The sequence below is a fragment of the Catharus ustulatus genome, chromosome 2, assembly GCF_009819885.2.
Source record: "Catharus ustulatus isolate bCatUst1 chromosome 2, bCatUst1.pri.v2, whole genome shotgun sequence".
Lineage (NCBI taxonomy): Eukaryota > Metazoa > Chordata > Aves > Passeriformes > Turdidae > Catharus > Catharus ustulatus.
The window spans coordinates 17,933,794-17,945,813 of NC_046222.1; the positions used below are offsets into that span (position 1 = coordinate 17,933,794).

General features: G+C 42.7%; 1 protein-coding gene across 6 annotated transcripts in view; it reads right to left on the bottom strand.

Annotated features, from left to right (window-relative positions):
- HHLA2 (HERV-H LTR-associating 2) overlaps positions 1 to 12,020 on the bottom strand; it is a 66,463-nt gene that overhangs the window by 7,384 nt on the left and 47,059 nt on the right. The window contains exons 1-4 of one of the 6 annotated variants that reach the window (XM_033053235.1): positions 6,602 to 6,701; positions 3,182 to 3,275; positions 1,744 to 2,064; positions 339 to 602 (exon numbers count right to left, since the gene is read on the bottom strand). The exons of the other annotated variants lie outside the window; for them this stretch is intronic. Coding sequence (XP_032909126.1) covers positions 339 to 602; positions 1,744 to 2,064; positions 3,182 to 3,269 — 673 coding nt within the window. The 5' untranslated portion in view covers positions 3,270 to 3,275; positions 6,602 to 6,701. Of the gene's footprint in view, positions 1 to 338; positions 603 to 1,743; positions 2,065 to 3,181; positions 3,276 to 6,601; positions 6,702 to 12,020 lie in introns of those variants that run through there. 6 annotated transcript variants of the gene reach the window in all.

Here is a 12,020-nt window from a genome sequence, read left to right on the forward strand (position 1 = left end):
AAGGTTTCCATGGATTCTGTCCCAAAGGCAAAATCCTTTTACTGATAGAAGGTAAAGCTGGTTAATCAGGCACCTATCAAAATGTGAAACTGATATAGAAAAGATGTTAAGCGTAAAGGTAACTTATAGAAGGGTGAGCTACTCCCTCTCATTCCTACTTCTTGGAAGTAACTTGTAATGCTGCCTTGTAGTCCTAACAAATGCATCTCAAGGAGAAAGGCACATCCTTTTGCACTGTCCATAGCCATGTTGCCCCACTGCAGAAAGACTGTCTTTAGTTTGACTCTGAAGCCAGCTGTGAAACTCAGCAGCAATGCAGGAAGAGATTTCATTCCTACCTTGCATCATCCTCCATTCAGCAGTCCACACGCCATGATGGAAATCAATATGACACCAGTAAGTATCTGTTGTGTTTACAATGTCCTTGTCACTTCTGATAGAGTAGAGATCTCCATTCCTGGTTTCCTCCCTATCTGTCTCTTGGATGGATACATTGCCTTGTTCCCAAGATATGTTTGGTGCTGGATAAGTGAGAAAGGCAAAGCACTTCAGTCTTCTTTCTGTGTTTGCCTTTTGGTATTCCAGTGCATAAGAAGAAGGAGCTGTAAATGGAAAAAAAAAAAAAAAAACACAAAAACACCTAATACTTACAAAATAGTTTGCAACTTGTAGTGATTGGTCTTTTGAAATACCATTGAGGAGAATAAATATAGCTGAGAATACAACAACCTGTGTTTGATTTCAGAATGTAGCACAGCTACTTACTGTTGGGAAAGATGAATGAAGAAAACTTTATAAATATGATTGCCTACCAAAAGATTCTGAGAATATGGAAACCATAAGCGAGATTGAAATGAAAGCCATCTCTGAGATACAATACCTTAGTTAATAAATAACTAGAAGACAATAGGATGGCCAGCTGAAAGTAATCCCCCCGTGACTGAACAATGCCTTCTGCTGAGGAGCAGGTCCAAAGGTCAGAGAAGTCCCTGCTAGCTTAGCAAGAGTGGCCCAAAGGGTACTTTGTAGAGTTTAAAGTGTAACACAGTATGGTAATGCAATGATTCTTATAGGCTGTATGTAAATGTTATTGGATTTGTATCTTGTATTACATTGGTTAGTGGAAATTAGAATATTCAAGACAGAAGAAGACTTATTGTATTGTAACAGGAACATTGCTGTCTTACTTCCTGCTCTTAATTCCTTCTCTTAGCTCTTAGCTTTTCCCCTTAGCTCTCTCTGTCTTACCTCTTACAACCCTTAGCCTATAAAAACTTACTACGGCCCACTCTCTTTCTGCCCTGCTCCGAGCTGCGCCTGGCAGCTGCCGGTAGGGAACTCTTTTTTATGCCCTTTTCTAAAAAACCATAAGTTCAAAGTCCTGCCTATAGAGAACTCTCTCTTTTTCCCGACCGTCCTGCCCATTGTCGCCTCATACACTCTCCTACAACTTACAATGCCAGGATATGTATTGTTCTAAGAAGCCACATTATGTGTATCATGTAATGACCCCTTAGAAATCAGGGTGTAATGGACTATGAAAACAAGCGCTACATTAAATTTTCCAATCCGTTTTGCAACATTTCACCAGAGAAACAAAATTCTTCAGGACACCATCAGCACCAAAAGCTGCTCCGCAAGTTTGGAGGATTTTGATTCACAAAAGGAAACAACACAAGGAAATCTCTTGGCCCCATCCCATTTGCAGTGGTGCAAACCAAGGATTTTTGATGCCTTACTGACCTAGCACATGTAGCAGCACTTTCACTTCTGTTCGATATTGAGCTGTTCCCACGTAGCAGGTGTAAGAGCCCTCATCAGTCATGCTCAGGTTACTGAGTTTCAAGGACGCATTTCCACCAGAGATCTTCTCATGGAAAAGGTGTGTTCTGCCTCTGTAATGTGGATCTTGTTCTTCCAGATGATCCTTCTGTTGGTAGTAAGTGTGCACTTTTTTGTTCTCTTTGCTCCAGTGAATTACTTCACCACTCCCACGGGGGAAAGGACAAGGGAGGACGCAATCCTTGGAAAACAGTCCTGTTACTTCTATCTGTTCTGTAAAACCTAAAGTCCAGAAGTACAAATAAATAAATTTATTCCAGTCTTCAAGTACATTTCTACCCTTCTGAATCCCTGCCCAAAAAATGCTCTTGCAGGTGTGCCAATGTCTCTTTCATATCTTTTCTGTCCCATGAGTCTCTTGGGACAGCAAGGGTGTCCTTTCAGTTTAACCAGGATTTTAACACAGAGCCCTGCTCTTTGAATTTCTCATCAGTTCATGTAGGGATCCCAAGTAAGCACTTACATATTCAAATTAGCACTCTGCCACGTTACGTCCTGAGCTTCAATTGTGTTTCCACACCTTGTACCACATCTTTTCCACCTTGAACTTTAAAAGCCATTTGAGCTGCAGCTTCCTACATGTTCAAACATTCACAGTGCCAGGCTGCAATGCCCCATGTTACCAACCACCCTCACATAGTGCCAAGCAGCTGTATCATCACAGGAAAAAAGACATGGTGCTGCAATTGATGGGAAGCACAGAACTTGTGGAAACAGCTTTGCCACCACAGACAGCATCAGGAAGCTCTGTGCCAGCCCCTTGAGATAATTAAGGCGTGCAGTCCACAAATTCACACAAGTGGTAGCATCTCATTTCTGCCAACATTTAACTTAGGCATTGCTGGCATACAAGAGCAATTTAAAATTAATCTTTTAAAAAACTGAATGCAATCACTTAAGACTGTCACATGGACGTCCTTGGCCAAGTTCAGACAACCTGTTAGACAGGCAGTGAGTGCCCAGGGGCAGCTGCCTTCTCAGACATTCTGATGCCTTCTCCAGCTCATCTGGCAGCAGAATCCAAATGGCTTTTCCTTAGTCTTCTCCATGCAGTCAGCCAATTTGCTACAAACCATGTCAGTCTGAACTGAAAACCACTGCTTACAGAGCTGTGGGGCAGAAACATTGGCAGGTTACAGTCTGGGGGCTCAACGTGCCCAATGGCCACAGCCAGCCATGCAGCCTCCTGACAAACAGTCTTTTGCTACACAAGTGTTTTACATTACCCAAAATCAATTCTTTAACATTAATAAACAGGTGTTTGAATTCATTAACACTCCTTAATAAAAAATAGCAGTATTGGTCTTCTTTATTAATGTTCATAATAATAAAAACCTACCCCAAAGTGCAGCACTGATGAGCAATAAACTGAGGATAACAGCTGGTGGGTTCTGTCCTTTCATTTCTTTATGGGTTTGTAGATCCATGTCAAACTGGCAAAATAAAAGAATTGGAGGAAACCTGTTTAAATGCAGATCAAAGACATGCCCATATCATAGAATTTCCTTTCCACAGCTTGTTTTTTGCTTGCAACAGACTTGGTTCAGATTTTTGGCCTTAAACTCATTTACTGTATAATCCTATGCATTACATAATGGTGGAGGCCCTCTCATTCTCTTGTAGCCCCTTGCATACTGATACTTTAATTTTAATACATAGCAAGTGTTTACACTCAGTGTTGTTGCAGGGCTAGGGAATATTAATCTTCATCATTCCTGAACAGGACACCAAGTAAAACTGATCAAGTAAAATCTGCAAAAAGCATGGCCCTTGTCAAGTCGGATTTTCTCTAAGTCTTAAAATATTTTTCTAATTGCTGCAACATTTGACTTTCTGGGGTGGGAAATTTGAATGCATTTGCAAAGACTGCAGATATAGAGAAATTTTCACACTTTTTACACTTTCAAGAACTTGTGCATGGAAATCTAGGGTAGGAATGCAAAGGAGGAGGTGACTCTCTCACCATATGTTCTGTTTTGTCAGACAGCAATGAACTGGAACCTCTCATTCATAACAGAAAAAGAATAACCTTATTGTAACTATGACCTGAGTGACGAAGAATGCAGTCTGACTGTCCTAAAATACAGTGGAGAAATTACCTCATGAATCAAGTAACTTGAAAAGCCTTTATAAAGGATTTTCCCTGGTGCTTTTTTTCCTCTGCAAATTGCAGCTATAGGGACCATTTCTAACTGACACAGGACATGGGTTTAGCAGGCTTGCTAGCCAGACTTTTTAGTATTATGAATAATTTTGACTGGTGTGTGAGAATGTGTTTGTGGTGGATGTGAATCTTAAATCCCAACCATCTTTGAGTAATATTTCTTTTGAAAAGCCTGTTTTATGAATTTTCACTATTCCTTCAGGAGAAAAAAACAGAATAAAACATACAAACGAAAAAAAACGAACAGAGGCACCAAAACATTAAATCTGAGACAGAACTAGATGCAATAGTGAAATAAACATTTATGGTAATTTTGTTCCATGTCAGCAACAATTGCCAGTATGATCCTTCTTTACTCCTTGCATTGGCAAGTGGGGTACATGATATTTTACTGGATTTTTTGCTTATTTGCCTATCACTTCCAACTTGATCAACACAATCTACTGTGCTTGATGCCTGAATTTCACAAACTGCAATCCAGGCTGTATTTCCCTTAGTGAGGGATGTGCCATATTTCATTGACAGCCACCTTTCATTGGCAGTGATGCTCTGAGAGTAACATGGTTCCAGTGGTACCTCTGTGATGCCTTTGGGGGCTGCATGGCCAGTGCACACTGCCTCCCACCTTCTAGCTGTGCCCCATAACCCTGCTCCAAAATACACAGCTACAACTGCTGAGCTGAAAATTTTCAAGTTCAGCACATGCCTCAGCTTTGGATCTTCCCATCACAGAAAATAAATGTGTGCTGGTCTGTAGAAGAATCTGAGGAGTGTAGGTTCTGGCCAGTCTTTTCAGCAAGTTCTGGGGTCTTGCAGGATTAATGTGTCTGTGTGCTGATAATTAGAGTCACACTGCAAAGTACTGAACAAACGTGCTTTTCCTCGTTGTCACAGATGTAAGTGGCACAACCAAGAAATGATGCCCTAAGGCTATGTAGTGAAATATCAATATGAAATTATGTATACAGACAGTGCACAACTAGAATTAAGATCACTGTAGTCATGTTAGTTACTGGTGCTCTAGTTTTCAGGAGAATTATTTCATACTGAATCACCACAAGCTCAAGTGGAAAGCAGCTCAGCCAGAGTTTCTGAGAGCAAGGCAAGGTGCTAGAATCCATCTCCAAAGACATTGAACAGCTCAAATAATGGTAGGGGGAATGCTGCAGTTGCTTTGGCCACTGCAGGAAAAGAACATATACTTTCTTTTTCTTTTCAAACTGAATCAAAATATTTCCTTATCTTTCCTTACCCTTTCCTGATCTGCATTCAAACTGATAAAGCAATCCTGCAGAAACAGCCATCCGTATTGGTGGCTGCTCAATGTACTTTCCTCTGTGACCTCTTTGAGAGCAGATACGCATATTGAAATAGCCTCCTTTCAAATGAATTTTATTCATTCCTTAGTACAAAGGATTCTGATTAATTCCTTTTCAATGCAACTTAACAACACATTTCAAGCATACACACACATATGAAGACTGGAAAATAACAGATTTTCATTTTTACCAACAAGCAAACCTTTTCTCTCAACCATTGCCTTTCCTGGCAAGCCCAAAACTCCTGCAGGCTGTAAGAGAGGGAATGAGTGAGGAATACGATTTAAATACAGGGTTTAAAGCACTCCGGATGCCTCTCACAAGCGACAGCCGCAATTCTCGAATGGGACAGAGCGCAGGAACCTGGCACGGGGAGCGAGCGGAGAACTCTGCGGGCTCAGCAGAACAAGAATGCAAGGAAAAAATAACCATGAGACTCTTCCCAAAAAGTAACACGAAGTAGGTGCCTAGGGGAGGTTAGGTAATTATCTTCTATCAGTATTTTAACAGTGACATATTAGCTCCTGGAAAATTCAAGATTTGTGTGTTCCATCTGGTTTCCAGCAGAACAGAACCACTCAAGTATTTTCGGGAAGACAAATAAAATGCAGGAAGAAGTGGCAAGAAGGGCTGTCTCCCCTCAGTGACATTTGGCTGGTGCCAGAAGTACAAAGGTGAGGTGTGCCTTCCATTCATGGAATCATTTCATTGGAAAAGACCTCTGAGACCATCGAGTCCAACCTCTGAATGAAAGAATTTCTCAGCTACACCACGGCATTAAATAGTGACACGTCCAGTCATTTGCTGAACACTTTTAGGGATGGTGACATCCCAGGGCAGCTCATTGCAATGCTTGAAAACCTCTTCAGTGAGGAAATTCCTTATAGAACGCAATCTAAATGTCCACTGGAGCAGCTTGAGCCCATGTCCTCTAGCCCTGTTATGAGTTAACCGGGAGAACAGACCGACCCCAACCTGCTAGAACTTCCTTTCAGCTCTAAAGAGTGGTAAAGGGGTAAAGTCTCCTGAGGAGCTCCTCCTGGGAACCGCCCTTCTCAGCACCTCCGGCCTGTCTGTGTGGCGGTGAGGTGTCCAGAGCTGGACACAGCCCTCGAGGAGCCGCACCAGGGCCAAGCACAATCCCACCCGGACACGGAGCTTTCCCTCATGGAGACGGAGCTTTCCCAGTCGATGCCTTTCCCTCCCCAGCCCGACCCACGGCGCTTCCAGCGGGTCCCCGTGGTTAATGCCACAGCTCTCGGCTGCCCAGACTCACTTTTCCGCATCTCGCCCGTGATCTGCAGCCGCTGACACTCCGGACCGGCACAGAGCGAAGATTTCTGTAGTCCGTCTGCAGGAAGTGAGCAAACTGCAAAAGTTAGACAACTCTCATAACCCCCAGAACAGATTAATGTCGAAAACTTGGATCACGCCACGGTGGGACCACGCCGGCACCGCCCCGAGCCCGCCCCCGTGGCTGTGGTTACCAGTTAAAATGTCCGAAGAAGGCGCTGCGGGCCGGCGCGGGGATCGGGATCGGGCCGAGGAAGGGCCGGCGGAGCGCGGCCCCGGCGCGGCTTTTCTCATGTTCGTGCTCATGGAGGACCTGCTGGACAAGCTAAAGCTGCTGAGCTACGAGGAGGAGGCGCTGCGCCGCCACAACATGCGGCCTCTGTCCAGGTGCTGCTCCTGGTCCCGGCGGGAGGCGCCGGAGCGGCCGCGGGCGGGGGGAAGGAAATCCCTGCCAAGGAATCCCGAGCCTGGCGGGATGGCATCGGCCTGGCAGCGTGCCTGGCCCGAGGGAAAACCAGCCCTTGCACAGCCTCCCGTGTGAGCTGGAAGCTTTCAAACGCGGGGCCCCGGAAAGGCTGAGATGCCATAAGTAAATGGTCCCTTGAGCATCCCTGGCCCCGGCAGGTACTGGAGATTTGCATGCCAGGGTGGCTGTGCAAGAAATAATTCCACTTATTCCGCAAAAAAATAGATCTGCCTAAATTCTGAGTTATATTAAATAACTCCAAATGTCTGGATTTCGGAATAGCTGTTTGTGGGGTGTGTATAGTTTTTGTCCCTCTAACCCTTTACAAAGAGGGTCTTGGACTCCTTGTTGGTTGGGCTGGGGTTTTGTATCAGTACATATTTGTTTTATATGTAATGTTTTTTATTTCTTTATTTAAAATTATGGCAGTGCACAGGAAGCCTGAGAAACAGGACCAGTGTGCTCCCAGTATCCATCTGCCCAAATAACTTTTAAAGCTGTCTGTCAATTCCAGCCAGGCTGCAGAGCAGGGTGGAAAGTGAAGGGTTATAGAATGAAGCTTTTTGTAAGCAACAGTGTGGTAAGGGAGTCCAGGTTACTCCCTTTTTGAGAAGGAGGCTCAAGTAAGTTTACTTGCTTTTAGCCCGCTCTTGAACCATTGGTTCAATTCTTGTTAGGTCCACATATTTCAATTTGGTGTGGTCCAATCAGATCCAGTTGTCATTGAAAGCACAGAGTATGTAAGCACAGGTGGGGATCACTTCAAAACATGCTCCTGATCTGAGCTGAATTTTCAGATGTAGGAATCCTTTTGCATCTCTTGAGGAAAGTGTGAAGGGGAGGTGATTTAGGCAACTTGGCAGCCAAGTCTGGTGTTGACTAAAAACTTACTCAAAGCTGGAAATAAGCCAGCTGGGTGTAGCAAACTTGCTCTGCTGTGGTTGTGTGTGAAACCAGGCATCCTGAATTTCATTCAGAGGGGTTGCTCATTGAAAAAACTGGGTAAAGAAAGTGCTCTGTAGCCTATGCTGCCCTGTAAAGGTGTAAGAGCTGCACAAGCTCACACTATGTACCATGTGTCCCCTTTTTGAACAGGCACTACTTTGCACTGCCCACCAACCCCGGTGAGCAGTTCTTCATGTTCTGCACGCTCGCCGCTTGGCTGATCAGCAAAGCGGGACATCCCTTCGAGCAGCCGCAGGAGTGCGACGACCCCAACGCGGTGATTTCAAATGTGCTCTCAGAGCTGCCCCTGCAAGCTGGATCCTCCTGTCACACTGCCCATTTTCCAGACTGCTGTGCTAGGCTGTGCTTGGCTGCAATTCAGCTTCCCACACCTCAGTCTGCCACTGTTTTGGTCCCCACAGCTGTTCCCACTCTGACACTTCTCTGCTCCCCCCACCAGTGCCAGCCCAGCACACTCTGCTGGGCTCAGACTCACCGCTGTCGACAGCAGACATGATCTTTGCTGTAAAGTAAAATACTAAATGAAATGAAAACCAGTAAGCTCTCTTTCTCTCATCCTGAGGAAAAAAACATCTCTCAAAATGTAAGGTTTTCTTCTTCCCTGAAAACTTCTTTGTCCCATTAGGAAATCCAGTTTTGCATGTTGACTTGTAACAGGACAAGTGGGAGCTTCAAACAAGCACTGCCTTTATCTCAGATTATTGGCAAGTTCTTAAATTTAAGAAATCGCTCTGGCCCAAAGGTTCTAAGGATGGCAGATCAGGTCTATTAATAAAATGAGTTATTTATTGAACAGAGAGGAGGTAACACATGAAAGGTCTTAATCAAAGAAACTTACAACACAGAATGATACAGAAGAACTACCAAAAGATTACACAGAACAGTGCATGATATGAAAATTATATTAAAAATTGCAAAATAAATACTCAGCCCCCAGAGGACTAACCACAAATCAGGCGTTCTAAGTAGAAACTCCATGTTTCTGGGAAAATGTGCAGAGTTCTGCTTTGTGAAAATTTGAGATAACATATATTGTAAAGGTAGGCACCTGTCAGTCATAAATCCTTTCTCGTTCCAGATCTCACTTGCACAGGAAGATGCTTATTGTCAGCTGGGCGATGCCAGACCAATGGTATTCCCATGCTGCCAAAATAACTCACTACAAGAAAGCTTTGTCTGGTTTGAGTTAACTCACCAGTAAACAAGTGACAGATAAGCTACAGATGGGGATGAGATGCCTGGCGACCTGACATTTCACATTCAAGTGTCCACTGACTTGTCTTCTCCAGATGTGTCCAATACTGTTGCTCAGAAAATCACATTTCCATGTGGCTTTTAGTGCAATTCAAGGGCAGAGGTAGAGGAACTCTTTGTTCTGTGCAACACCAATCTCAGTAGTATCTGTGTGCAGAGAGGTATTTTCTTCCTGTATGTTAAGTTGCACATAGGAATTCTAACTTCCTTTTTTTCTAGGAAAAAAAACCATTAAAATCTAATGACAGGCAGAATTAATCCCCTAGTGGGAACAGAACAATACACACTCACTATAAAGATAAATCAGCATTTCCCATTTTAGCATTATCTTAGCAAAATAAGTATCCACACATTGGTGCAGAAACATTCCTGTGTTTTCCATCTTGTCCTCCATCAATATCACCAGAGCTGAGTTAACCTGTAAACTGTTCCACTGCCTCTGATTACAATGAGTTGAGGGCTCAGCAGGTCCCAGGATAACTTAATCTTGCTAAAATGGTTAGACAACTGCATCTCAAAGTGTATTGCCATCTCTAAAGTGTGTTATGACTCTTTAATAAACTGTATGTACATGAATCTCCATGTAAAGAGAAAAATGAAAAAAGACTGAGGCATTATCATTTCAGAGCTTGCTTTCTCATGGGTTTTTGCTGTGCCTCATGGTACCCATCATAAAATGTCACCTGAAGCTTACCAAATCCAGAGTGAGACAAAACCTTCAGACACAGGGAGTTTGAGGTAAATCTCTCCATGGACAGGGTCAGGCACAGAAGGATGGACTAAGAACTAAAGTTTGGATTTTTAAGGATACTCACTTCAATTGCAGAGGAAAGGGACAAAATATTCTAAGACAGAGCCAACCTATTACAAACACAGGAGAATATAATGCATCCACTTGAAGATGCTGCACTCCAGTAGAGAGGAGAGGGTCAGGGACCATATGGTTCTAAGGATCTCCTACACAGAGCAATTTAGTATCAATTTTCAAACAGAGATTTTGAGAAGCTTGGACATTGGATACAATTAAACAGTAATTTGGACCCTAATGGAGACCAGGTGTGAGCACTCTTTGAGGAACTTCACATTTTGTTTTGGATTCCTTTTGGTTTTAAAGACAAGTGAGAAAATTCAGGAATTCAATCTTTCTTTCAGCAAGTTATTGCAAAATATTTGTGAGGGGTAACCAACTCTTTAATCCTTTTATATAGCACAGAAGGGCACCAGATCAAAGATTTGTTGACATTGTTATGAACAAAATACTATTGCAGAAATGCACCACAGAGACCTTCAGACTAAGAAAATAGCAAAATCAAGGACATTTATTTATCGTGAAACTTATATTCCTACATTTTCAGTCTTTTCTGATTGCTTTAACCCACGAAAATCAAATTTCTGTTTTGGTCAAACATTCAAGGTCTGGATTTAGGTAATTCACTTCAACTTGACTTAGTGGTCCATTTTGAGGAGGTGATCAATGGGTTTCAATCTCCCACTGCCAGAATTACCATCCCTCACTTACTGCTCAGTTCTCTTGACTTCACTCCTGGTGGCCCTTGTCCAGACAGCCCATTCACATTGGGATTATCTTCCTTTTTCTTAAAACCAAAGATCAGCCTAGCAAACAATGCTAACAGTGCAGTTGTTTAATCACAACTGTCTAGATACAGCTACTGACTACACCAATTTTTTTAAAGTTGCAAAGTTTGACTCAAACCCTCATTCAAATCTTGAGGGGCTTGGTATCAACAGTGCCTTAAAAATAATTACTCTAATGATTGTACATACCTTGAGAGAGTAAAGTGCCACTCCTGCCACTGCTGGCGCTGCGACCAATACTGGCAATACTGGCCCAAATAACATTGAAGTGTTACCTAAATTTTCTTGACAAATACAAATACAAAACAGAAGTGCTGTATATCACACATATTCACTATTGCTCAATACATCTATCAAAGTCATTATTTTTTTCTTTTTTATAATCAAAAATGTGTGATTTAGGGAGAAAGAAACATTAAAAGGAAACTGAGACAAGGACAATAATGTTCAAGATACTTGACCCATACTATAAGATTTTGAAGTGATACTTTACTGACTTAAGTGTGAATAGCCAAAAGCAGATTATTTTATTGAATTGTGCAGATAGCAAATTCTTGTGTGCTCATGGGACAGGATTAGACAACTTCTTAATACAAGTCCCATTTAAAACCAACCAACTGCCAGTGTGCTAAACTCTGTCACCAGGTTTGGTGCTCAGTGCCACAAACAGCACTATTCATTTACAGTAGAGCAGCTCTGCATATGTTCTCCAGCCTGGATCATAAATGTCATGACACCTGCTGCAAAATCTTGGCAACTGTAATTGAAAACCATGAAACATTGCCCAGCTTCATAGTGCAACTGTGCAATCCAGGTGGACACAAGAAATCCTGAGATAAGTGATAACCATGGACTCCACACGAGATCAAAGCCCACCTAGAAGAAATCTCTAAAGAGCACTAAACTGTCAGAAGAACTGTATGGTTCTTCTACCTCAAAGCCTACCAGGCTTTGTTTCAACTGCTGTGCCTTGACCAAAGAATTTGAAAGAATTTGACATTGACTTGGTAACCTTTGCCCCAATAAGCTGCTGACTGGAAAAGATAAACTTCTAATCTTTAAATAAACCCATCTTAGGTAACCTTTGTTATCCATGAGCCAAGAAAAATAAAAGATGTCT